The 26538-nt window shown below is 51.6% G+C and overlaps 1 protein-coding gene across 5 annotated transcripts in view; it reads right to left on the reverse strand.

Moving 5' to 3' along the window:
- Positions 1–26538, reverse strand: part of Ppargc1b (PPARG coactivator 1 beta) — a 116602-nt gene that overhangs the window by 59652 nt on the left and 30412 nt on the right. The window contains exon 2 of one of the 5 annotated variants that reach the window (XM_076555330.1): positions 6867–6998. The exons of the other annotated variants lie outside the window; for them this stretch is intronic. Coding sequence (XP_076411445.1) covers positions 6867–6869 — 3 coding nt within the window. The 5' untranslated portion in view covers positions 6870–6998. The remainder of the gene's footprint in view (positions 1–6866; positions 6999–26538) is intronic. 5 annotated transcript variants of the gene reach the window in all.

Raw genomic sequence — 26538 nt, forward strand, 5'->3', positions numbered from 1 at the left:
GACAGCATCCCAGGTCTCATGGGCTTACAAACTCATCCTGCTCAGACACCACTGACTCCTGAACCCAGCACCCAGAGGAGCTGGCAGGGCTATGGTACCCACACTTGGATTCACATTTGCATGTACAGCCGTGGGAATTCCCTACTGTTCCCTGCTCCTCGGCTGTTGTTTTGTTTTGTTTTGTTTTTAATTCTATGCCTCTAATCTTCAGGTCAGGTTTCCAGAGCTCTGAAGTGTCCTCAGCCTGGGAAGCTGCCCAGCTAAGGCTGCCTGAGCCTAGGGGTCTGGGTGCACACTTGCAGAGTACCAGTCGGAACAACCTTTGGTTCAGCCTCTACCTAATGCTTTAACCACCATGGTGGCAGGTGTTGATGGGAGGACCCATTTCTGTTTGCTGCACAGGTGAGGGCTCCTGGGGCCCAGGGAGAGCCACTAACTTCCTTGGGAAATGCCCAGCTAGGGAGGTGGTTGAACTGAGTTAGGAAACCAGGAAACCTAACACCCTACTCCATGACATTTAACCTCTCTTCTGTAATAAAAACAAAAGCCTTCTTGTTTCAGAGCTGTTCCCAAGGATGCCCAGGAGGCAGAATTACAGAATCGTGAGTGAGAGGGAACCTTTGCCTCAACAGGTCTGACTGAGAGGGTAGGAAGTAACTGAGGCCTGGTGGTGTATGGTGCGTTTTGTTTTGTAGCTGGGATTGAACCTAGCCCATCATGCATGCCAATCAAGTGCTCTACATCTAATTCATTCCTATCCTCGGCCCTCTTTGTACTTTTTGTTTTGAAACAGCATTTAGGGGCTTTCACTAGGTAGCCAAGGTTGGCCTTGAACTCGTGGTTCTCCTGCTTCAGTCTCTTGGAATAGCTAGAATTAAAGACCTGTGCCATTCTGCTTGGCTGAGAAAGCCTTTGATGGAGTATCTGGCATTTCTTTGAACTGTGTTATGCTACCCTGTGTGTTCCCATGGCCCTGGACACAAGTCAAGGTATACAGGGGTCATATATCCCTGGGGCACTGGGCCCCACGATGGACACACTCCAGGAAAGCAGGCCCAGTGGGTAGGGCTTGCATTCCAACCTGGTGACATCAGGGAGGGCAGGTGCTGGGCAGACAGCGTGCCACCAGCAGCCGCCACCAGCAGCCGCCACCAGCAGCTGCTATACAGGAGATGGCCTCAAGCAGAACTGCCTGTGACCGTTTTTAGCCATGTTGCCATGGGGCAGCCCTGGCCAGGACAACAGCCTCCTTATATAGGACCAAGTGGGAATCTGTGCCCCTCTTCTAGCTCAAAGGCAATAAGCACAGAAGAAGCAAAATAAGCAACTGCCCTTTAGATAAGGTGAGCACATCTCTACCATTTTCTCTCTCGTGCTCACCTGTGCACCCATGCATGCATGGATAGAATAAAGTAGCCATTCAGAACAAAGTGCTCTGATCTGGGTTCTCTGGGACTTAGCTCTGCTAGACCTGCTCCAGGCAAGTCCCGTTGCCTCTATGGGCCTCAGTTTCTCCACATGGAGAGGCAAGAGTCAAACTAGGCACTGCCTACCATCCTTCTGACCTTAATGCTTGTTAATTCCACGGAGCCAGACAAGCTTCCCATTCACTGAGGTCTCAACACATGGCTGATAACATTTGTCACACTGGGAAGGCTCCAAGAGACTTCTCTTGGCCTTCTTCATCTGAAGTTGACTGTTAACCTTCCCTTGATAGTTTATATCAAAAGGTGCTGGCATGTTTTACTGTTTAGACTTTTAAGCCAGAAGGTCTCTTTACAACTATTCCACATTGTGCTATAAAAGCAATCCCAGATTCCACATAAAGAAATGTATGTGGCAGGTTCTAATAAAACTTTATTTATGGGGCTGGAGACGTGGCTCAGAGGTTAAGAGCTCTGGCTGCTCTTTCAGAGGTCCTGAGTTCAATTCCCAGCAACTTCATGGTGGCTCACAATCATCTATAATGGGATCTGATGTCCTCTTCTGGTGTGCATGAAAATGGAACACTCATATACATAAAATAAATAAATAAATAAATAAATAAATAAATAAATAAATAAATAAAATTTTTAAAAAATTTTATTTACAAAACCAGGCTATGGAGCTGTAAAGAAGTCTGCTAACCCCTGGAATAACCATCGTACCAACCTCTCAACACACAGTAGGTCCTCTCTTTGCCTTGCACTGCCCTCCAGGCACGGGGGTCTTTAGAGGGGCTACTTCCACTCTGGTAGAGCTTCCAGCCGCCATTTTTTCCAGCAAACATACCTCTTTGAAATGAGATCACTGTCTTCAGGAAATGCCACAGCTCCCTGCTTAGGCGCCATCCCTGGCCTGCAGTGACTGGTCCATCACCCCCGCAAGCACAGGCTGTATCTAAAAATGAGAGGCTCGGGGCTCTGAAGGAAAATCGCTTTGGGGACAGCAATTTAAGGCCTCTGTGATGGTCCCAACAAAATGGCTCACTAGATTCAGGAAGACAAGGCTGCTGTGTGGGACATGTGGGGAAGTTGGGGTGCGCCTTGCCTTCCCACAAATACTTATGGCCTGATCGCGAGGCAGGGTGATGCTGGGCACCTCTTTAAGCAGCATGCTGGATCTTTCAGGAGACAGAGGCTGCCCTAATGAACCAGCATCCTTCTGGTTTTCCCCTAGGACTTGATGATCTGACGACTTCTCCCTGCTGGCAAGAAATCTCTCCTCTGAGTCAGGGACTCCTTCTGGCAAGCAGTAACACTCCAACCTACACAGAGCACAGCTGCCTCACCTGTTCCCAGGAAGGCCAGAAGGAAGGGACAACCCAGAGGTCAGAGAGAAGGAGGGACCCACCTAGGGCAGACATAGAGATCCACGGGGAGATGCGCTGGAGAGGGCAGCTGAGGATGTCTGATCTGCCATTTCATCTGCACAGCTCAAGAAAAGGAAAATTTCTGCTGTGTGGTCTTAAGGGTGGATGCAGGATACCAGTGGATGACTGGCACATTCTTTTCCTCACAAGGGAGGATGTTAAATTAAGCTGACCATTTTCCTTTTTTGCTGTGATTTATCCAGAGGGTGATAGTTGCCAACCGTGAAGGTGGCTAGGGCATCATCACAGGCTGATCTAATGAGAAAAGAGAACTCTGTGTAGGCACACTTCTGTCTCTGCTCTGGTTCACATTCATCACAGTTTCACAAGGTGAGAGCCAGCACGAGCCCACCTTACAGATGCCCAAACTCAAAGGGCACCACAGACAGCCACTGTGGTCCCTTGGGGACAGAATCAGAATCCGAGCTCTCCAGCACTGGCATCTGCATAGAACCCATTCCGGAGGCTGGGAACATAGCTCAGTTAACAGAGCGCTGGCCTAGCTTGCTTAACGCCTCGAGTTTCATCCTGAGCACCACACAAACTGGTGTGGTGGTGTGCATCAGTAATCTACAACTTGGGAGGCAGAGGAGGAAGGACCGGAAAAGGTCAGGTCATCGTCAACGACACAGTTCAAGGTCAGCCTGGGCTACATGAGATCCTGTCGTGCATAGATGGATATAAATAGAATCCCCGCTCCTTAAACAAAACCAGGAGTCCGGTTCTCTATGCCACCTCGCCTGGGCCAGGCCCCAACATGGAATAAACTGGCTCTGGGAAAAGGTCCTTGCGGTTACTTGGCCCCTTTGGCCTCTGAGAAGATGTTCTGTAGAGGGAGGGTAGAGACTCCCCTCTCTCACCCCCACTTGCTCCCAAAGGATCCCAGCTCTCCTGTGGGAGTGCCCGAGGACTCCCAATACAAAGTCTACCTGCCGTTCCCATTTTACAGCATCCCCACCCTTAACTCCAAACAGCAGCACAGGCTCCGGCCTCCCCTCCCACCCTGCCCTGCCAGGTGATGGCCCTCAGCACTTCCTCCACATCCTCTCTCTCTTTGACTTGCCTAAGGGCCACCTGTGCCCTGCTGGTGGCCCCTCCAGTGGCGTCAGCCCTATTTCCCCATGAGGGAGCTCTGGACTCAAGGCAGGGATTTACAGTATGTGCCCTGGACTGAGGAAGGGCTCATTAGTCCTATTTACTCAGTGAGCAAATCTTCGTCAGTGTGCCCTTTCACATACACACAGGAAAAGCACACAGCGCTGGGCTATGGCCCTCAATATCTTCATCTATAAACCACTACAAGGCCAGAGGGGCCTGGTGGACATTGTCTCCTTTGCTCTCAGGGCAAGGCTGGCCTTGAAACTGTGGCCCTCCCATTCTGCTTCCTGAGTGCTAGGATTACTAGAGAACAGGGAAATCATCACACCCAGTCCTGTGTGTGTGTGTGTGTGTGTGTGTGTGTGTGTGTGTGTGTGTGTGTGTGTTTTACTGGGATTTGAATTCAGGACCCCACCCTGTTAGGCAAGCATACTACCACTGAGCTGTATCCCCAACCCTTTTTGTATTTTTCATTTTGAGAAAAGATCTCACTGAATTTCCCAAGCGGGACTTGAACTTGCTCCACAGGCCAGGCAGGCTTTGAACTTACCTATCTTTCTGCCTCAGCAGGCTTGCTCTACTACAAGGCTGGGCTCTTGTCAATATTCCTCCAAGTTTGGTCTCTAGCCACTCACTGCAGAGTTTTCCTGGGGAGCAAAGATCCAGCATCACAGATTCCATGGCCCCCAGAGGTGCTGAATCCATCAGGGGGGCTCCAAGAATCTGTACTTTATCCAAGGCCCCAAGCAGTGAAGTAACCATTACCATAACTGTGTGAGAGCGCGCGCGCACGCGCACACACACACACACACACACACACACACACACACACACACACAAAACCACAACCGCCAGACCCCAACACACAGCCAGGCTCCCTGTCACCTCCAACAGAAAGAATGCACTCAGCATTAGCGGTAGGAGAGGGATCCACGGTGTGCTATCTATCATCTGTCTTTGCTTAAGCACTAGCACTTTGCACGCTCCTCACACTAGAGGCAGGAACAGGCCCTTCCAACATGCCCCTCGCCATGATCGTCTTTTAAGCAGGAGAGGCCTCCAGGAAACAAGTGTAGGCTGCACACCTGCTCATTCTGGATTGGACTGGGTTGGGGCTGCAGAAATAAGACAAGGATCCAGATGCCAGCTGCTGACTGCAGAGAAGTCTGACCAGACAGAGCAGGAAAAGGGAGCAGGCCCTGAGGCAAAAGCATGCTCCAAGGAGTCAACCCACCCCAAGGGGTCAGCTTTCCCATGAGCTGTCGTTGGGAGAATGGTAGTTTCCACCTATCCCCAGCAAAGGAGAAATCTGCTCACAGCTGACTAGAGCAAGCTATAAATGATACTGCAGCAAGGTCCTGGTCCCTGGATAGTACCTATGATTGCCATTCGTGCAGAGACAGTAAGTAACCTGGACAAGGTCACCCAGCTAGGAAGGCAGAGAGCCAGTAGGTGAACCCAGGCAGCGTGACCGGTGATCAGGCAGATCCTTAAATTTGTTCTGTGTCCCCTCTCTTACTATCCATGAAGTCTAGGAACAGCGTCATCAAGCCCGGCAAGGTAGGTACAGATAAAAGCAAACCCATTTTCAATTTCATGGGTGTCAATGAATGATTGAACTCATAATGCCACTTCCTGAGCAAGAAAGGGCACGGCCCTTCCAGGAGCATGGCGGTAGATTCTGTGGTGAAAAGCACCATGATGAAGGAGTTCAGGACATCAACTCCACAGCCAGGCTACCTGGGCCCAGACCCTGCTCTACAGCTGTCTGATCTGGGGCATGTGACTTGGCATTTATGCCCAGGTGCCGTTTTCTATAAACCAAAGAGAACAATAGTAAATACTTCATAGGGTTATTTTGAGGATTAAATGAGGATATAAACAAAACACTTAGAACAGTGGCTAGCACATAAAACTGCTTGCTGCTATTTTAAGTAGGACAAAATGACTTCACATTTATGAGTTCACTTCATCCTCCTTAATGACCCTGCTTCGTTCTCAAGAAGGAATAGTTTGCTCATTCCGCCGACGAGGAAAAGGAACTCATCAAGGAACATGCCTTCCACAAAGTCACACGCCCAGTTAGTATAACTTGGAATTCTCAAGTCACCTCCCAAGAAAGCCTCTATCTTACATTTGTCTCTCTTTTGAGCCCTAAGGCAATACTTAGTTTTGCTCTGTTGATTCATGTCTAAAGTAGAAGATCTGGAATCAAGTACATGAATGGCTCCTACACAATGAGCATACCCACTACTTTTAGTGTCTTTGCCCATTGCAGACATTACTAATCAACACAGGCCTCTTTCCTGCTGAGCCAGAGCACAGCATTGAATTTTCCAATGGTTGTTTCTCAATCAAGCACAAATGGAAGACGATCAAACCCAATTTTTCCACTCCATAGAGACAATCTTTTTTTTCCAAACTCGGGATATTTCTATATCTAGTCATGACAGGAGATGGTCACATAGCCCTATCCATATTCCTATATACATTAACCTTCCCTACAGAGTCCACGATAAATCACAGTGCCCCGCGTGGAGAAGACTATCAGAGCGGCATCCCTCCTCTACATTCTGACTGCTGGACACAGACATCCTCACCTTCCTGACTACCAAGTCACAGTAGCAGATGCTCTCAACATTCTGCATCAGCAAGACTCCTCTTGTGGTTATGGACACTAGCAGAGTGTGTGCTGAGTAATTTGTTAGTAGCCACAGTTAAGTCCTAACTGGGAAGGTGACTGCCATGTTTAAAGCTGGGGAGTGTCTGTGGGCATCAGGGTCTTCTTCGTCTGCAGTATGCTGTGTCAAGAGAGGCTGTGCCATAGACACATTCTTGTCCTAGTGGTAGGCTCATAACCCAGTCCTGAGCAATCAGAGCCATCTTTCCCAGCTACCATGATGGGCTCGAGACTTACCATGTGTCCTATTAGACAGTGAGAGTTAGCCCAGGAGCGAAGGCTGATGTTACTGGAAAAGAAGTATTCTCCCCACCGCCACCAAGCTGACCCTCAAGAAACCTCATGGGAGCTCGCACTGGTAGCAAAGACCTGTAATAGGAAGAGAGCAAGTTCAAGACCTGCCTGGGCTAAGTCGCATGTGAAAAAGTGAAACCCTGTCCCAACATAACTACTGAAAGGGGGGCTGGGGAGATCTCCGTGATAGAGTGCTGCTGGCTTGGTATGTGTGAGGCCCTAGATTCGATCCCCCAGTACCAGGAGTGAAAAAAGAAAAAAAACACTTTGCCATTTCCCCTTTGACTGGGGGGAGCCAGAGAGAAAACAAAGGTGCCATACAGGAAGGCAGGGTTGAGAGATGGTGTTCCTGCATCCAATGGATCCACATTTTCAATGACAGGAATCAGTCGATTTCTTTAGGAAGGAGGTGGCTATGAATCAGCCCTGCCACTTAGAACCAAAACAGACCTGACAGCTAAATAGATTGTAATGAGGGTAGGAAAGAAGCTCACTATGGGTACTGCCCCTGTGGCTTCTCCTCCCACGCCCACCACTGGTACACAGGGCAGCAAGCCTGGCTTTTTTAATCTATTTTTTCCCCTGCATTTATTTGTGTGTGTGTGTGTGTGTGTGTGTGTGTGTGTGTGTGTGTGTGTGTGTGTGTGTCAACATGCAGGAGTTGGTTCTCTGGTTCCACCATGTGGCCTCCAGAAGCTGTACTCAGGTTGTCAGGCTTGGTGGTAAAAGCCTTTACCTACTGAACCATCTTGCCACCTGGTCCCCAAGCCTGGCTCCTTAACAAGCACGTTGTGGTAGAAAGAGAAGAGCCGTGGGAATCAATGACCTTAACCCACCGGTTCACTTCTGATGCATTTCTGTCTACTAGTCAACCTGGCCGGACACCTAATAAAATTGGTCAGCCGCGCGGCTCAGCGCGCCGCTCTCAGGCGTAGGAGACACTTCGGCTTCTATGAGACAGAGCTATTCATTCACCATCGTTGGCTGCCGTCTGAGGGTCTCCACACTTATCTTTGCTACCAAAGACACTCCTGCCAAACCCTCCACCTTCAGTTCTGCAGATGGTCTGACGCATGCACACGGCAGGGACCAACAGGGGCCCACCCTTCGATGAGGGTGTAAGCAAGTGTGGGACAGCAAGTGTGTAAAACCTGCCTTTGCACGGTGGGTCCTGCCTCAGGCATCTTCCTACGAAGAAGGGTACTGGCTTACACCTTTGGGTTACCTTTGCTCTAAACCAAGCATGGTGTAAGCCTCGGGGAACTAACCATATAGATGTGGGGAAGGAAGGATAAGCAAGTCATTCTATTCTTTGTCCCCAGTGGTGCCGTCCTGGGTTAGGGTACCACGGGTGCCAGACAGTCACAGCTCTGGCCCCCAGACACACCCGGAATACTCCCGCGGCCCCTTCAAAAAGAGTCTTGCCTTTGCCTAGAAGACTTCATAGGAGATTGGAGTCCCAGGAGCCAGAAAAATGGCATGGCTGGCTTTTATGAGCGTCTAGTACCACGAGATAGAGGAGGAGAGCAAAAAAAGGCCATGCTAATGAAGACATAGGAACCATTTGGGCCACCTGGCTCCTTCATCGGGTCAGAAAGGGGTACTAACTATCTTCTTGTGCTCACTAAGTATCAGGACGGACTGTCTCATTTGATCGTCCTAGCATCTTGATGAGAAAACAAGGGGCCCGAGAGCCCCAAGATAACCCAGCCTCTGCCTCTCTCCTCTGCTACCTTTAGAACTAGCGAGTCCCTTAGGTGAGCGCAGATGGCCCAGTCTCCGGTCCATTAAACATGAAAAACCAGAGAAGAGCTAAGCTCAGACAAAGAAGCCCACCTGGGGCTCCGGGCTCCCAGTGCCCTTGGGAAGACTTCTATTCCCATGGCCTCAATCCTGAATATCAATGTGATGATTCCTTGTCAGTCAAGGCCAAGGTCACCTGAGGGCCTGTGAACTCTTCTATATGAGAACCATGACTTCAAGGCTAAGCCATGCCAGGTCCTATCTGGTGCTGGATGCAAGGGGAACGCAGTAGGAGAATGATGTCCCTGCTATCCAGTCTGAGCAGGAAGCCACCAGACCAAGAAATTAGAACCCCTGGGAAGGAACTGAGAGGAACTCACCTGGATAGAGTGGGCAGCAGGGGCCTGGGGGGAGCAGGGTCAAGTTCTAAGGACTATATCCTGATGGACTGACTGCTCAGGCCATGGTGAGGCCGGCTGCTGCCCTAATGTTGTGAGTCTACTGAGGAGGGTATGCAGGACAGTGCCGGGACAGGGACAGGAAGGTTACAACCTGGCCAACACACAGAATGAGAACAAAAACATCGGGTGGCTTTTCTGTAGGCCAGTATGTGACAATGGGGTCTGGGGGGGGGGGGGAGTAAAATGAAGTGGTGAGGCCTCCTCATGACCTAGCTGTGAGCAGGAGAAAATCAGGAGAGCTCCCTGGTTTAGGCCTGCAGCAACTTGGGGGTGGGGGTTGCCTTGAGGAGCCCCATTTCAGACTGGCTGAGGCAGAAGTATCTAGACACAGGCAAGCAGAGCCTTGGCGGCCACACCAGGAGATCTCACACTCACCTTGGGCTAAGCTGTCCCGCGTGCATGTGTGTGGCACAGCCGGGTAGACAGGAAGGCATGGTACGTGAGTCTGGTCTTGGCCATGCCCCAGTTATATAACACAATAGGCTCTCTCTCTCTCTCTCTCTCTCTCTCTCTCTCTCTCTCTCTCTCTCTCTCTCTCTCTCTCTCTCTCTCTCTCTCAGAACCACAAAACACCCCTGTGAGACCACTTCACAGATAAGGAGCCCAAGACCCAAAGAGTTATCCACCAAGGCCATGACTTCAGCCCATTTGGTCTCTCTAGACCCTTGTGGTCATGGTTCACCTGATCCCTTTTGCCTGACACTTGCTTCATGGAAAAACCCCACACAGGTGGGTGTGAAGGCACGCCTGTCATCTCAACACTCGGAAGGCTGAGGCAGGAAGCTCATGAGTCTAGGGCTAGCCTGAGCTACATCCTGTGACCCCGCCTCCAGGTGGGAGGAAAAGAAAGAAAGGGAGGAAGAGGAAACAAAACCTGTACAGCCTTAGCTGAGGTTCAACAGAGCAAAATAGGTCAGGTGGGCTGCAGGTCAAGGCAGTCTCATTGGTGGTGGCCGCGTGTCTCAGGAAAGTAACAAACGGGCCTTTGGGGTGCTGAGTACGGCACGAAGGGCACTAACTTGAGGATGGCCTGAAGGAGCCGACAGTTTCTCTTTCTTTTAGCCCGGTGTGGCTTCAGAACCTGGGTGTGTCAGTGTGCACCCCAGGGACTCTGCCCTGTAGGCTCAGGATCACTAGCTGCTACATGCTGGCTCCTTTTCCCCCTTCCTTCCCTATATATCCCCCTCCTTGGTCCCAGAAGGCCTCTCGGCCCCTTGGGGTTGGGAGCACTTGGTGGGAATCCAGCCCTGCACCGTGGGTTCACATGAAAGCACCTGCTAAAGCTGCAGGACACTGAGGTCAGAGATTCTGGGCAGGCTGCAAGCTGAGGCACTCAGCCGTGCCAGTACCCAGGGCCCCATGACCCCAAATTCCAGCTATAAATATATGAGAACCTGTCAGTCCCTGCCCATACCAGCTCCCCTCCCTCTGGCGGGAATGAAAGGGTGCCTTGTGGGGGCCCAGAGGCCTGGATACCAGCTCCAGTGCTCTGGGCTCAAACTCTCTCTTGTCCTGGGGGGGGGGGGGGACGACTCTGTTCTCCAGAATTGCAGGCATCTATCAGGCAGCCATGCAGACCTCTTTAGCCCACATCTAGTGGAGTTCCCGTTTCCAGCCCCCTCACTTCTGAGCCATTTGGATCTCGTTCTCACAGACTGCCACCTCCACAGCAGTCATTATCCCAGTGCTCGAGAGAGGGGAAGGCGCGCGCACACACACACACACACACACACACACACACACACACACACACACGCATGGCTGCTGCGGGTGCTCTTTGCAAAACCAACATCAAGAAACCCGAACCTCCCTCCTTCCTCCCCTCCTCAGGTCTGTCCCATGACCACCTCCGCCAAGAGGCCACCCCAGACCAATTGAATTCAGCTCCCATCTGTCCCGGACCCCACTCGCTCCTCCTTGCCAACACACGAACACCCTCCTGGAGGCACTGGCTGAGTCATTTGCTTAACGCTGACGAAGACTGACATTCATGCTCATTTCCCTTGATTCAGCAGTGGCAAAGAGAGTCTGCCTCATAGGTCAATCTTATCAGTAAGTAGTAGCTGTCGCAGGTGAAGAGTATGCGGCCATACAGCCAGCAGGAAAGGACAGTCACGGACTCTCAGCCGCCCACTCATGTCCAGCTTGGCGATCCCTGCTTGCTCGTTTGTTTGTTAGTTGTTTTGTTTTTGTTGTTTATTATGGTGCTGGTAATCAAACCCAGGGTCTTGTGTATGCTAAGCAGGTGCTCTACCAACTAGTTATATCCCCAGCCCTTGTTTTTGTTATTGTTGTTGTTTTTAGATAGAATTTCACTATGTCCCGCAGGCTTGCCTTAAGTTGCTCTGTACCCCAGGTTGGCCTAGAACTCACTATGTATCATCCCAGATGGATCTTGAATTCATGATCTTCCTGCCTCAGTCTCCCAAGCCCCTGTATTACAGGCCATGCATCACTGAGGCCAGGCCAACTTTAGTATTTACCCTTTCAAAACCGAAGTTCTGAAAGCAGTGATCTGGCTAGCTAGACCGGATGCTGTAAGCTCAGAAAAGATGGATTTCCCTTCTTTCTGCCCACCACCTAAGAGCCAGCAGGATGGCATGCAGACAACCTCCTCCCTTGGAGCATTCCCTTGGATGAGGACTCTACCTCCATCCCTTCAAGAAGCCACACAGGCAGACAGGCATTCTGTATTCTGTCTCTTTTCTCAGGAGGAAACTGAGTTGTGACTGTCCCAACGTTATTTGTCAGGCCTGCACTGGAGCCCACAGGTCAACGCACAGAAGGGCACACATCCAGAACCAGCAGAGATCACCCAGACCAGAGCTCCAGAGGTCAATGCACAGAAGGGCACACATCCAGAACCAGCAGAGATTACCCAGACCAGAGCTCCAGAGGTCAACGCACAGAAGGGCACACATCCAGAACCAGCAGAGATCACCCAGTCCAGTGCCCCAGAGGACCAAGAACAGCTGTCAGGTGTCCATGCATGTGCCTTCTCATGACTTCCTTGGAGAGAAACTCCCTACCACCCCAGACAGGCAGCTCATTCCACCTAGAGCCAGCTCTGTGGAAAGATCCTTCAAGCCCACACTGGAATCTCTACCCAAGATCTCCATTCACTCCTTTCCATGCCAGGGATTTTCAAATGGCTTTCATGCCCCCCTCAAGCTTGTGTCCTCTGGGCCACACACCTCTACAGTCGTGGCCCACAGATACTCTGAGAGAGGACGTCTGCCTTGGCTACAGAATTCTCTCCCATCTATCTGTTCCCAGACTTCTACTAATGTAGCCCAGTGCTAGAAGTATCGACCCCTTTTGGAGATTCATTATGCTCCCTGTACCTGCCCTCTGCCAAAGCACCCCTCTGGCAAAGAGCTCCACAACAGAACAGCAGAAAGAACCGGCTGTCAGAGCCAGAAGGGTCTTAGAGACCCGAGTTCAAACCTCTCACCGTACAAATGGGAAATGTGGGGCTGTGGAGGGAGAAAATCCTGTCAGTTTCAAGGGTGCCACGGTGAAGCCAGATCAGACCCCCAGGCAACCTCTTCCCTGCTTGGTTTGACTCTACCCATGAAACACCAGATGATGCCTGACCTGAAGTCTTGCACCCAGTTCAAGGTCAGGAGGGCTAAGTGGGGTCATGTGAGTCTTGGTGACCAGTGAGGAAGAGAAGAATGTGAGCCCTCGAGCCTGGGGCCAGGCCTTGGCCACAAGCAGCTCCTGTGATGGGGGCGGCATGAGCTTTGGGGGTGCAGACTCACACTGCTCCTCCTGGAAGCGGTTCTGCTTCCCCACTCCAGCGGCGCCCAAACTCTGCAGTGTGAGCAGTTATCAAGGAGCCTGGGAGTTCACCCCAGGTTCCCACCCCTCCCCCTCAGCCTGGGATGGGCACCCTTTCACCCAGATCTCCTTTCAGCCGGTCCGGTTGGGGGCAGTGGCTCCCGCCAGGCAGAGGGTGTTAAGAAACACCACCGTGCCATGCCATGCCATGGGAACAATCTGCCTGGGCCAGCTTGCATGGAGGGGCTGGAAAAGGCTGCCTTCTGCTCCTTGATCAAGTATCACCGAGCACTGGCACCCCAGCCCAGCCACAGCCAGCACCTGCTCGGCCCCAACCTTCTCTGTCCTCCACAGCGTCACAGTCCTTCAGCACACCGGCCTCTCTCAAATTCCCCCAGGCTTCCTCAGCGTTCTCTCTTGCCAACCAGTCTCAAGAGTCACTCCTGGAGCAAGTGTTCTGAGGCACCTCCTACCGCTGTTCCTTCCTGCCTCTCCACAGCCTGCTGCCATCTTCTGACATCTCCTTGTCTCCGCCGCCGCCAGAGCTCTACGGATAGAGCATCTCTCGGGTCTTCAGTAGGCCCTCAGTTTCTGGGATACAATAGATGCTCAATAAAAAAAACCTCCCGAAGACACAAATGTTGCAGTGGTACCTGAGGCAGGCCAGGAGTACTGGGGAACGTGAGAGGGACTGAAATGTGACCTCTAGGATGGGATAGGCACCCCACCCTTCCCAAGACAGCTTACAGTTGAACGTGTCAATTATATACACTTACCATCCCTAAAGGGTTGTTTGTTTGTTTGTTTGTTTTTCCAGATGCTGGGGGAGGAAGCCAGGGCCTCGGGCATGTTAGCAAATGCTCTGCCACAGAGCCACACGCGAGCCACTTGATCTGAATGGAGAAGACCCATTCCGAAAGGCTATGTCAGGGATCTGTCTGAACTGGGTTGCCAAGCTGCCCCGTGGGCTGCATGAGACTTGAACAGGCAGTAAGTGACCTGGGTAGGAGGATACTGGCCTCTAAAACTTTCTGGAAGATCTCCTTCCTTGAATACTGGCAGCCGGAAGGGATGGTTCATGACGGGACCGTCTGTCAAGCTTCACCCTTTTCAACAACACAGAAACTGAGGCCAGACAGTCCCGAGTGCTCCTGAGGTAACCCAGAATGGGGGAGAGCATGAAAGGGCCGTAACAAGAAGGGGAGCCTTGGTCTGTGAAGGTTCACAAAACTGAGCCCAGGGCCACGGGTAGCAGCTGGGGTGACAGTGAGAACTTCCCAAAGATGGTCACAGGTAGCCTGGGAAGTGGTGAGGCTCTGTGATGGGGGGCGTGTGCAAACCCAGGCTTTTTCTGGTGGGCCAACATAGCCTTTAAATTCCCCTAGCCCTATCAAGTCCAAGAGCCTGGCTTCTGCCCTGGGCGTCTCCTCACGTTCTCCAGGGTGTTTCTGATGGCTGGAGATCTAGACCAAGTCAGGGAAACTCACCAACCCGGGCCCTCTTGCCAAGCTACCGGCTGGGGAAACAGATACACAGGCCAGCAATCTGGTCCTCAGCACTGGTTACAAACACAGGTCACCTGCAGGCATCGACCCAATGCTGGTTGAGGCGTGTGGGCGGCTGGGTAACCACGCACACGTTTTGGGAAGAGAGCTTGAAAATGTCTACGTCTCGGTGTCCCCTCCTGGGAAGCTGGAGGCCCTGGGAGGAGGACTGGGACCGGGCTCTGTGGCTCTCACAGCGGGGAAAGAGGACCAAAGAAGGCAATAAGTCCAGATGCGGGGGAGGGGACACGGCCCAGCGGTTTCCTGAGAAAAGTCAGGCTGTAAAAGGAGTGAAGAGGCCTCTGTGATCCTTGGGCACAAGGCAGCCGGCCACTTAACTCTTCCGGCCCAGCATCCAAGTGTGGGAGGATGGAGGAATTTCCCAACACATTCCTGGGCTGGAAGCCAGGCAGGCCCCCCTCCCACTCCTGGCTGTCAGCACTACTCAGGCCCCACCCTACTACACAGGGGCAGCTAATACCCGTGGGGGGGAGGGCATTTGAAAGGGGTTGGAGGTGGGTGGGGTACAGGGTACAGACTCGAGACAGGAAGTACTGGCGAGACCAGGCTATCTGTTTCTGGATTTCTCTCTGAAGAGCAGCTTCCACATCTGTAAATCGGGATGTGTGTGTACGTGTGTGTGTGTGTGTGTGTGTGTGTGTGTGTGTACATGTGTGTGTGTCCAGGGCACATACTAAGTACTTAATGGATAGTAGATGAAGTACAAACCACAAAGCTGCCTCTGCAACATGATGCAGGGCACATTCACACTGACTCCAGCCTTGGTCTTGGAGCTCTACATAAGCCATGCCTGCCCCCCCCCATCCTAGTCTGAGGCTGGCATTTGCAAAATGAAAATTACAGTCTCCCTCTTGTAAACTAAAGTGTTCTGCCAGCCAGGGAATGTCTGCTACTATTATGGAAGAGCTGAGGGGGCAGGGCAGGCCTCTAAGGAAGCAGGTGGGGCACCGGCAGGGTATGTGCACACAACACGTGTGTGCCTCCGCGTGGAGTTCAGAGGCCTGCCCGGCCTCACCCAACCTAAAGATGCTGCCAAAGGGAAAAGGTCCCTGGGCTGCCACTAGCAGAGAGTCACATACGCCATCATGTTCCAGCTGTCTGAAGTCCAGATCTAGCCAGGCAGGGGCAAGGCAGAGACTTGAACATGGGAGCTCCTTCGTTACTATTCAGTGGGGCTTCTGGGTGAGTCATGTCACTGGTGGCCTGTGGTCTCATCCTGAAAACAGCTGCCACCAACAGCCCACCCAGCCCTCTCCCAGCCAGCATCCACCTCATCCACAGTCTCAGGCACCCCCGGGGCTGACAACCACAGGGAGGAGCGTGGCCAGTAAGCATTGGGTGTGAGATCTTGTCCAGCGCTGCATGTCCCAAATGCGCAGGACTGTCCCCACCCCACAGAAAACCTTCCAGCTAGGAAACATTTGCGTTTCCTTTTGGAAAAAAAAAATACCTCATTCAGGCAAACGTTTCATAGTATAGATAGGGAAATGGAGGCCCAAAGGGAAAAAGGAATCGGCCCCATCACGTGACAACCTAGAAATGGAGATAAAGCTACACATAGCTCAGCACTTTTCTACTCCTAGTGAGTGCCCTTACCATCTACCTGCTGATTTATATATACATTACATATCTATACGTACATATGTGTATATATGTGTGTACATACACACAATCGTATACGTATAGCACTGCCTATTAATTACAGTCAGAGCATGGTGCAGAAGGGATCCAAAAGAAACCTAATTGTTTAAGGAAGCTAAAGGGAGCGGGTGGCCAAGGGCAGCAGCAGACAGGAACTACGCGCCTGGGCCCTTGACAGCTAACCACCAGGGGGCGGTGCTAGCCTCAGACAGCTTGGCTATGCTGGAACGAGGCCAAAAGGACGCCAGCGAGGAGACGCAGGAATGGAAGGACTGTATTGAATATTGATTTCTGTCTCTCTTGATTTACTTGCCTTACAGACAGCCCAGCGCACCTCCAGGTTGCCTGGGAGAGAGGGCGAAATGGAGAAGGCGCTGCCGCACATGCCAATAATCCCGGCGCTTGAAAGATGGAGGCAGGTTAGGAGTTCAAAGTCCTCCTCAGCTACACAGTGAGTTAGAGGCCAGCCTGGATTACGTGAAACACACACACACACACACACACACACACACACACACACACACACACACACACTACACACCACACACCCCTGAGATCCAAAGTTCCAGGTACTTCCGGGCCAGAGGAAGGGAAGTAGCTGTCACAACAGGGCATCCATACCCAGATGCCTTTCTAGACCCAGAACATGTGCCCAAGTGCCAGCTAATCCACCTATAAGCAATGTCAGAGATTCTTGTAAGAGAGCCCGCGGCCTGTCCAAGTTCAGGGGTGAAAGTGAAGGCGCTGATAAGCTGTCTGCCATGGGTCCTTGCGGGCGCCTCGGCCCCGCCTTTATGGGCGAGGGCCCATGGAGCCACCACTGGCCATGCCATGCTGTGTCCTCTGAGGGAGCCAGGTGAACGTGGCTCCTTGAAGGAAGGAAAGAAGGCAAGAGAGTACATGCCACAGACTCCTCCCATAACTCAGAAGCGCATTTTCCTAACTCTAAATAGGGCTTCCGCAGTAAACCCAAAGAGGTAAGAGTTCACCACTGGGCTGTGTCCTGACCCGCCCTACACACCCCTTCCACACACCTCAGGAGCCTGGTACACATCCACCAAAGGCAGGGCGGTGACTCCGGGCGGAGCTGAGATCAGTCCCTACCATCGGCACCAGCTAGCACCCACCCTAGACAGGCCTGCTCTCTGACTGCGGGGGACATGTCCCAGAGGAAGGCAGCTTCATCTTGGAAAAAGCCCAGCCACTGAGTATTCAACTCCAAACCAGCAGCCTCATCTGGTCTCCATGACTCCCCCAGCAGGTCCTGGAGAATCCCAGTCACTCTGGCCCAAGGGGACCCGGCTGCAAATGGAATGTCTGTGGTGTCAGCACAGGGGCAGAGACAGGAGGGATAAAAATTCAGGCCCAGCCACACAGCTAGACCACACATGGGGGCAGGAAACCCTGAAGGACTGGAACCCCCAAGAAGACCTGCCCCTTAAGAGGTGTGGTCTGCGTGCTGAATGAATGAATGTCAAACTGTTTTTTTTCCCCCCCTAACTTCCCCCAAGTGCTGACACTTGGGATGTGATAATTCTGTCCAGGTGATGGGCACAGAACCGGAACCAAGAAAGATACTACAAATAGCAAGCCTTTTTCCGGGGTGGGGGGCCCTGACCGTAGACCAGGACCCCAGCTGAAGTGTGGCCTGTCCCAGATCACTTCCATTTCACAGCCCCTGGGTACACCGTTATCACTGGCCCTGTTTCCCAGGGAACAGAATGAGGTCTATGCACAGTTAAAGCCGAACTATCAGGCCCTGTGTCCTGGCTTTGAAGGGCCCTACTACGGTGTCCCTCACAAGATGGGGACAGGGCTCTACCATACTCCTGACCTCATAGCATTCCCTGTAGACTTTTCTATTAGCATCGGGATGCCCATATCACCACGACCTCTCTCAAAAGAACATTCAGGCCGCCACTGAATGGACAAGGCCAGACAAGTGCCTCCTATCTGGGTTAAAATGGCCAAATGACCAAGCACAGGCTGGAACACTGAATGTGCTGCCGAACCCCTCCTTTGTTTGTGCCTGAAGGGTATCCAGGCTGCCACAGTGCCCAAACAGGCAGTCACCAGGCGAGGGCCAGACGAGTATGCAACCTTGCAGACTAAATGGTGCCCTGTCCTACCCCTGAATGCTGCCCTCTGGCCTGCAAGAGCCGAGGGTGTGTTTTCACCTATGGCAAGTGCGGCCAGTTCACACAGTTACCTCATATCCTCGTCCCAAGCACCAAGGCATAAGCTAGAAATACCAAGGGTGGGCTCCGCCGACACATGGTAGTATGGTCTTCTGAAGAAAACACCACTGCACCAAAACCAACTGTCCAGTTCAGCCCAGGCAGTCATAACCCCATGAGTCGGTCATCCTTATGGCTAAGTGTGGCCAGGGGAAGCCACCACATTGAACATGCTAAGTGATCACTGGGCACTTTGCCGCCGCCGCCACTGCCACCACCACCACCACCACCACCACCACCACCACCACCACCACCACCAGCACCACCACAGTAGTTATAGTTACAGAAAACAGAGCCCACAGAGGCCAGCCCTAATCCATGTCACGCTCATACTAAAGAGCTAAACTCTTCCTCGGGTGTATTTGGAGAGGGTCTTCAAGGAGGGACGTTAAAGTTAGGTTGTCCCTGGGCGTGACACACTGGTGTCCCCTCTGAACTGTTGTCAGCAGCTGCGATCACCTATAGGAGACCAGCACACAACTGGGCCCACTCATGTATCATGAATTGGGAGAGACTCCCATAAGCCCTGCCCCTCTCTGGGGATTTGCGGGCCATTGGCGGAGAGTGAGACATTTTCTTCAGTGATGTGGCTGCTCGTAAGTAGCCGAATTAAAACCACTGGTCCCGCCAAGCTAGACAGGGGGAACCTAGGTCTGCTGTCAGTCGCCTATCTAATGTAAAGAGGTGTCTGTGTTGTCTCCCCAGGAGACATTCACACTGCGGTGGCCAGTGTGACTGGTAGCCACTGGAGGACACACAGTAAGACAATAAGATGGCCAGGTGAACAGGAATTCACAGAGATAAGATGTCAATGAGAGAGACCTCGGGAAACCAGTCCTGATGATGGCTGTCTAGCCTCCAGGAGGGGTGAGTGAGAAGACACATTTCTGTTGCCCAAGTCACAGGTACCACAGTAACACAGTGCCGCCATCACAACCAAAATAATGACTTCTGCCCGGCAAACCACATCCCACCACAGCCGGGCCACCACCAACGCCATCACACCCAACCCACCATTGACAATGTCCCTAGCACGTCTCCTCTGCCAAACACCTCGTGGCAACACGTCATCTATGCGGGCCCAGTGAGTTCACAGTGGAGGCCTTTTCACCACCAAAGCTGTTAAAACCAAGCCTGACCCCATACCTAGTGGGTGGCTTATTGGAGGTTGGCGCATGTCCCTTGGGACCTCTCCTCCCCCAAAGTATATAGAGTGAGCACGCTTTTTGACCTGCCTAGTCTGGCTGTCCTCTCCACACCCTGTGCCATAGAAGGCCCGTCCTTTCCACACAATGGCCTTAGCAGGTGGCTGGCTTGGCCGTGGCCTTGCATGTGACTGCAATATAGAACTTAATATAGAGGAGTGCCTAGGGACTGTAATGAGACTGTGCAGCCAAGGGGCTGAAGCAAGTTATGTCATCCTGTGGTGTCACAGGAGTGGCAGAAACTGGCCCTGTTGGGATTGTCTACGGCATGGTGTGTTCCATGAGGCGCATACACAGGCTAGAGGCCCCAGGACCCTTGCCCTTGGCTCCACAAAGCCAGTACCCAAAGCTTTCAGGGTTCAAGAACATAAACTTTGGAGATGGTGATGACGGCCTGCAAACTGCAGGACCTGCTCGCTTCCAGCGCAGCCGCTTCTGCAGACCCTCAGTGAGCCCTGCCTGAAACAGCTGTGGCTCACACCAAACCACCCAATCCCCAACCTTTCGTCTCTCAGGAAGTCCCACACTGCCCCAGGAAACCTTTACGTCCTCATAATACCCTCTGACTCCTCTCAACAAGAGTCTTAACGTTCTCACTTTAACAAATGAAGAAACGGAGTCTGAGAGGTGCCGTTATCTGTTCAAAGCCACTCAAGTTGCTGCCTGGGAGTGAAAAAAAGCTACTCCCCACCTCCCCCCCCCCAGGGCCCCAAGCATGCTAGTCAAGGAAAGGCTTCACCACTGACCGGACGTCACCAACCAAAAGTCACCAAGTTTATGATGGCATGTTACTACAGCCACACCGGAAAGCTCACACGACCCCAGCTCATTGGTCAATATGAAGTCCCAGCCGGCAGGAGGATGTGGCCAGGGCCTTCAAGTGGGGAGAAAGGCCAAAGAGAGACAAGAGTCATTCCAGCTCCCTGAAGGGAGAAAGAGGTTGAAGCTGTGATGTGGTAACAACCTTCCTGGAGCTGCCATGCTTAGAGTCACAGCAGCATCCAGAGAGGCCATGAGTGTGTTGGGGGAGGGGACACGCGTGGGGGGGGGATGGGACGACTTTTATGCATGGGGAGCAAAGACAGGGCAAGAGAAGGTTGAAAACGCATGATTTGTGAAGAATTCAATCACACTTTGAACAAGGCTCTCGCTTCTTCTTTAATTTGAAACACGACACCTTCATGACTAGACCCATGCCTGTGAGCACAGAAGGACATCCTGCGACTCCTCCTCAGGGCCCTCTGGTATCTCCTTAGACCCAGAAGAAACACCAGGAAGACTTTCCTCGTGGGGCCGAATAATCCACCCTTCCTAAACAATGATTTGACTGCATGGGGTCTTTCAGCCTGCCTCACCACACCACATCCTCTAGAGCTGGGAAAAAGACTAGGGGCAGAGGAACACCTGTGTGGGGAAGTGGTACCCCACTGTACCATGCCACCCCTAACCCAGATCCCAGAGCTCACCCCACACCCATCCCTCCAACGGAGCCAGTGTGAGAAGTGGGCCAGGATGGCCAGCTTTTCAGAGAGAGGGCTGTTTGTTCTCCAGTACAAGACAAACTTCCTCCCCTTGCATCAGAGGGCAGTCTTGTCAGGGGCAAGACAGCTCTGTCCTCACTGAGGGGGCCTGGTCTTCATCTCATGATAGCAAATCAGGCAAGTCCCACTGGGCCAAAAGGACTGGAAAGGAACTCGCTGGTTCTGTTTCCTGCTCCATCTTTCCTTTCCTCCCCCTGGGATGTTTGCAGACTCTGGTTCTCCAAGCACAAGCCAGGCCCCTGCGTTCCTCGGGACCCTCTCAAGACAATGATTTGGATGGGGAGAGGCAAGTCAATCATCGCAGGATTTTGGTGGGATGCAAGAAATCCTGTGGACGCCACTGTGCTCAGTAACAGACACAGGCAGGACTCTTAGGGCACAAACCCGGCCCTGTAGCAGAGTCCAAGAGCAAAACCCACAGAACCTCTGAGGCTCCGGGGCAGGACTTGGACACAGGTTACCGGCCCAAGTTCTTTTTTTTTTTTCCCCCAGCCCAAGTTCTTGCTCTGTCACATATACGAGCTGGGCACCATCAGCAAAGTTGTTTAGTTATTTCTAAACCACAATTTCTTCTTGTTACTACTACTACTATTACTACTACTACTACTATTATTATTATTATTATTATTATTATTATTATTATTTACACAGGGTTTCTCTGTGTAGCCCTGGCTGGCCTTGAACTCACAGAAATCCACCTGTTTCTGTCTCCTAAGTGCTGGGATTAAAGGTGTGCGCCTGCGCCACTGCCGCCATCACCACCACCACCACCCAGTGAATTTCTCTTTTTGAAATCCAGCACTAGTAACATGTTCATGCCATGCAAATTGGTTTACAAAGAACAGATTCAACATGTTAATCAAATTGTCTGGCTTACAGAACATGCCTAATAGGTGATAACTTCGGATATATGGATAGTTATTCATTAAAGCTCCACCAGGCCTGGTATTCTGTAACCTGGAAAGACACTCAGCCTGTCTTTTACTCCATAACATTATTCCACAACCACATAATTTTTAAATTTTCTGATTGATTCCTTCTTTCAGACTACTTCATCCTAGCAAAGAATAATGAGCATCCTCATCCTCATCATCCTCATCATAGTGAGGCAAGATTGGACTGTGGGGGGTGGCTAGCCAGACTTTAATCCCAGCTTTGGAGGCAGAGATAGGCAGATTACTGTCGGTTCAGTTCAAGGCCAGCCTGCTGTACATTGTGAAACCCTGTCTGGAAACAAACAAAAAACAAAAAAACACTGAGCTTGCAATTTGGGTAAATTGCCACCAGGTGGCAGATTGCTTGGTGGCAGGTCAAAGTTAAGCTTTGCAGATTCAGATGTACCATCTGTGCTGTGTCACACAGAACTTAGAACCTCTAGAAGGAGACACACACACACACACACACACACACACACACACACGCACGCACGCACGCACGCACGCACGCACGCACGCACAAAAGTTCTATTAAAATAGTAGCCTTAAATAAACTGAGTATGTGCAAGGTACTGTCAAGGGCTTTAAATACATTGACACATTTAAGCTCAATTCTAAAGCTATTCTCAAAGGCTTGGGCTGTGTTTTCCCCATTTTGGAAAGAAGGATCTGAAGGCTCAGGAGGATGGACACAGCCACCCTCAGACCCCCTGAGCCCTGGCCCGTCACATGGTAAGCTCCACACAACTGCCATCTGTTCCAGAGCAGCAGGGGACAGAGCACAGTCTGCTCCATTTTCCTCAGTCACATAGCTAGAAGCAGCCTCGAGTTGAGACCGGTCCCACGTGGTTTTAGGTTGAAGATGCCACTCTACTCATGCTGGAGTCTGAGCGAAGTCCCAGGGGACAGCCATCTCTGGAATGTGACATCACTTCCCGGGCTCCTCCCATCCTGCCCTGTCCCTGGGGGGGGGGGGACTCTAGTAAGGGTGCAGGGAACAAGATTGTCTGGGTTGTACCTCAACCCTAAGAAAAGCCACCATGGGGACTCAGGGACCAGCCAGGGTCAAATTTATCATGAATCCAGATGGGCCTTTTCAAAAAATTATTTATTTATTGGTGTAAAGGGTAAAGGTGCCAGCTACCGACCTTATGACTTGGCAAAAAGAGAGCCAATTCCTGCAAGTTGACCTCTGACCTCCATACATGCTTTAGTACATTGGTACACATACTAAATTAACTAACTAACTAACTTGCCTTTTTTTTTTAAAGGACTTTTACTCAGTTCTTCCTCTTAAACTTCTCCTCAGCAATAAGTTAGATATTTCTAGCAGTATATTCTCCCACGAGCATAAAAATAAACATTTAGTATCAAAACAAACTAAGTCACTTCCACTCCAAATACCAAGCATACTCCCCAGGCCACACACGGAGGCTTTCATTATTAAGCCATTCACATGTACTGACCCGATTCCAGTCACCTGTCCTGGCTGGGCCTCAGTTTCCTCCTCGGTCACCTACCAAAGCAGTAGCATATCTGAAGTCATTCAGCCCAATACCTGCCATCCCTAGGTCTCAGAACTTAGCTGGCCAAAGCTACCGCAATCCTACACAAGAATCCATCCCATCGTGGGTCCACCATTAAATCCTGTCATTAGGGTCTCCCAGACCACCTGATGCTCCTGTGCAGGGCAGGAGAAGACCAAGCCTGGCCCAGGGCCTTGAGTCTTTCTCTGCTCAAGCCTCCCCGAGGCCCTGGTTGCCCTCCTATTAATGACTGAACACAGGTTTTTCTAGGGCGATTTCTCTGAGAAAGGAAGGAACAGCAGTCCTTACTTTAGGCCTGTGCCTGGCTTTCAGGGTCTGTGAAAGCACATGCAACCTGTCTCAAGTTGACATCCCTCCATGTGGGGTCCACACTATCTCAGAACCTCCCTTCAGGGGCTCGTAACTGAGGTAAATAAAGCAACGTCTCTGAAGACCCTTCTGGCAATCCCATTCCACGCATTCCACCCAGCCACGCCCAGACAGAGCAACCAAGAAGGTGATCCACCTTCCTTTCCCTGGACTGCACCCTGCCTCACCAACATCCTGAGGCAAGAGGAGAACAGTCACACCGCTGGCCTGTGCCTTTCCTTCAGTGGAAGAGTCAATATGAGCTGGACCTGCTAAGAGATTGAGTTTGCCCAGGGACTTGCATGCCGATTCCACCGTGGGACCTGCAGGGCCAGGGCAGTGGCAGAGGACAGCAGGGTCTCTCTGGAGTACTACATTACGACACGGAGCAGCAAAAGAGGGGAGCCAGATTTAGTTCCCCACACAGCCGCCAAATGACCTACTTCCAGGGAGGGCCAGCCCACTCAGCAGGTGGATAATCCAAGCCCACCCCAAAGAATGTTGGGTAACAGGTCCTCTTTTCCACCCGGGAGCGCCTTGGAATGACTGCCTCAGGACTGGGAGGGTGGCGGCCAGGCCACCCAGAACCAACACATGGGTTCTACCAGCCTTCTGCCCTACCTCACGCCCCTTTCTCTCTCTCTCTCTCTCTCTCTCTCTCTCTCTCTCTCTCTCTCTCTCACACACACACACACACACACACACACACACACACACACACACACGAGCCTGCAAGGAAGAGCATCCAGTCGGAGAGGAGGCCAGGCGGCACCCCGGGCTTCTAGACGGCAGAGCCAGCGCTGATCCGGCAGGAAATCCACATGAAGATCTGAGAATCCCTTAGCCACACGGTGTCTCGCAGACTTCTAGGTTACAGATGGGGAGACTTACGACAGTGGGGACCCACAGTCTGTCGATGTAATGTCAGGGGCTGTTCTTCAAGAGTCTGTGCAGAAGTGAGATCATGCGGGTTGTGTAAGCACCTGGCTTATGTCGCTGCCACTGTGATCTCCAGCAACACCACACTTTGTTGCAAATGTCAGAATGTCTTCCTTCATGGCTGAAGAATATTCCTCCTTGGTGTGTATCGTGCTTTCTTTATTCATCTATTTTGCGGGTTCCTTATGTAACTTAGCTACTGTAAATGATGGTGCAATACCAGAGGAGTGCAGCCACCTACCTCTTCAAGGGCCTGCTTTCATTTCTATTAGCTATACATCCAGAAGTGCGAGAAGCAGTTGTACCAGGGTCCAAGGGTGAAGAAATAGGGAGGTACTGGCCAGAGGACACCAGAGGACTAAGTTCTAGAGTTATAAAGTAAATAATGTGATTTTAATAAACACGATATTGTACTCTTCAAGGAGAGACCTAAATATTCTTAGTACACACACACACACACACACACACACACACACACACACACACAGAATGCCTAAAAAATCTGGAAAAAGAAAATTAGAGGCAGAATTAAACCCCAAGTAGTCTGTCTTCTATACCTCAAAATCTTTTCTTTTTACTTGAATGCACAGAGGTTCGGTTCAAATAGGATTCTGGAACGCCCTGCAGAAAAATTCCCTCTTCTTCTTCTTCCTTTTTTTTTTTTTATATAATTTAACTTTATTTTATGTGCATTGGTATGAAAGTGTCAGATCCCCTGGAACTCGAGTTACAGACAGTTGTGAGCTGCCATGTGGGTGCTGGGAATTGAACCCGGGTCCTCTGGAAGAGCAGACAGTGCTCTTAACTGCTGAGCCATCTCTCCTGCCCTACCTGCTTCTTCGAAGGGACCTTACACATATCTTACTTGTGTGGCAGGTGCATGAAACTGTTAGTAGAACAATGGTGTGCCAAGTTTTGGAAGCACTTGCATTCCACTGGATCCACTGGACCCACTGGACCCACTGGACCGGACAGTCTCGAACTTCCAACAGTATGGTCTGCTAACTCAAGTAGTCATCTTGCCCACAGCTGCAGGTGCAGAGAGAGTGCGGGCCTTTATGGTGTGTGCCGAAGAGGTGAGCATGTGGACAGCCTTACTCCTGTCCGGGCCCTTGTAGTATCTCCACACTGCATGGTGTTGTTTCCCTCAGATTCCCTGATCACACTTACCTCAGGGCTCCTTGCACACAATGCATACTCTAGCCATTCGTGCAAGCGTTAACATAGAGAATGCTGTGGGAAAGCCTCACTCCTTATCCAGCACTGCCACTCTGGACATATCTGACCTCACTGAGCCTCAATAACCAGGTATGGGGGGGAACCCCAGCCTGAGGGCTAAGGACAGCCAGGCTCCTTCCCCAGCTCTAAGGTGTGGCTAGAAAATGCCCAGTGATGATGGGGGCCATTCTTAACAAAACCCTCACTCTCTCTTGCTGGTGAGAACAAGGAGGATGCTTCGGTAGTACACTAGAATGCACCCTGCCCAGGGCTCAGCCCAGTCTTCATTTGTATGTTGTTCCATAGTCTCTGAATAGGAAATGGCAGTATCTCTGCATCCCCCCGGCGCCTGTTCCTTGGTGACAACCACACCAGGTCCACTGTTGGCTCACTCCACTCGACTGACACAAGGACAGCCATCTCCCCGTGTTCTGGGATAAGGAGACGACGAG

This window comes from Peromyscus maniculatus, chromosome 19, assembly GCF_049852395.1.
Source record: "Peromyscus maniculatus bairdii isolate BWxNUB_F1_BW_parent chromosome 19, HU_Pman_BW_mat_3.1, whole genome shotgun sequence".
In the NCBI taxonomy this organism is placed as follows: domain Eukaryota; kingdom Metazoa; phylum Chordata; class Mammalia; order Rodentia; family Cricetidae; genus Peromyscus; species Peromyscus maniculatus.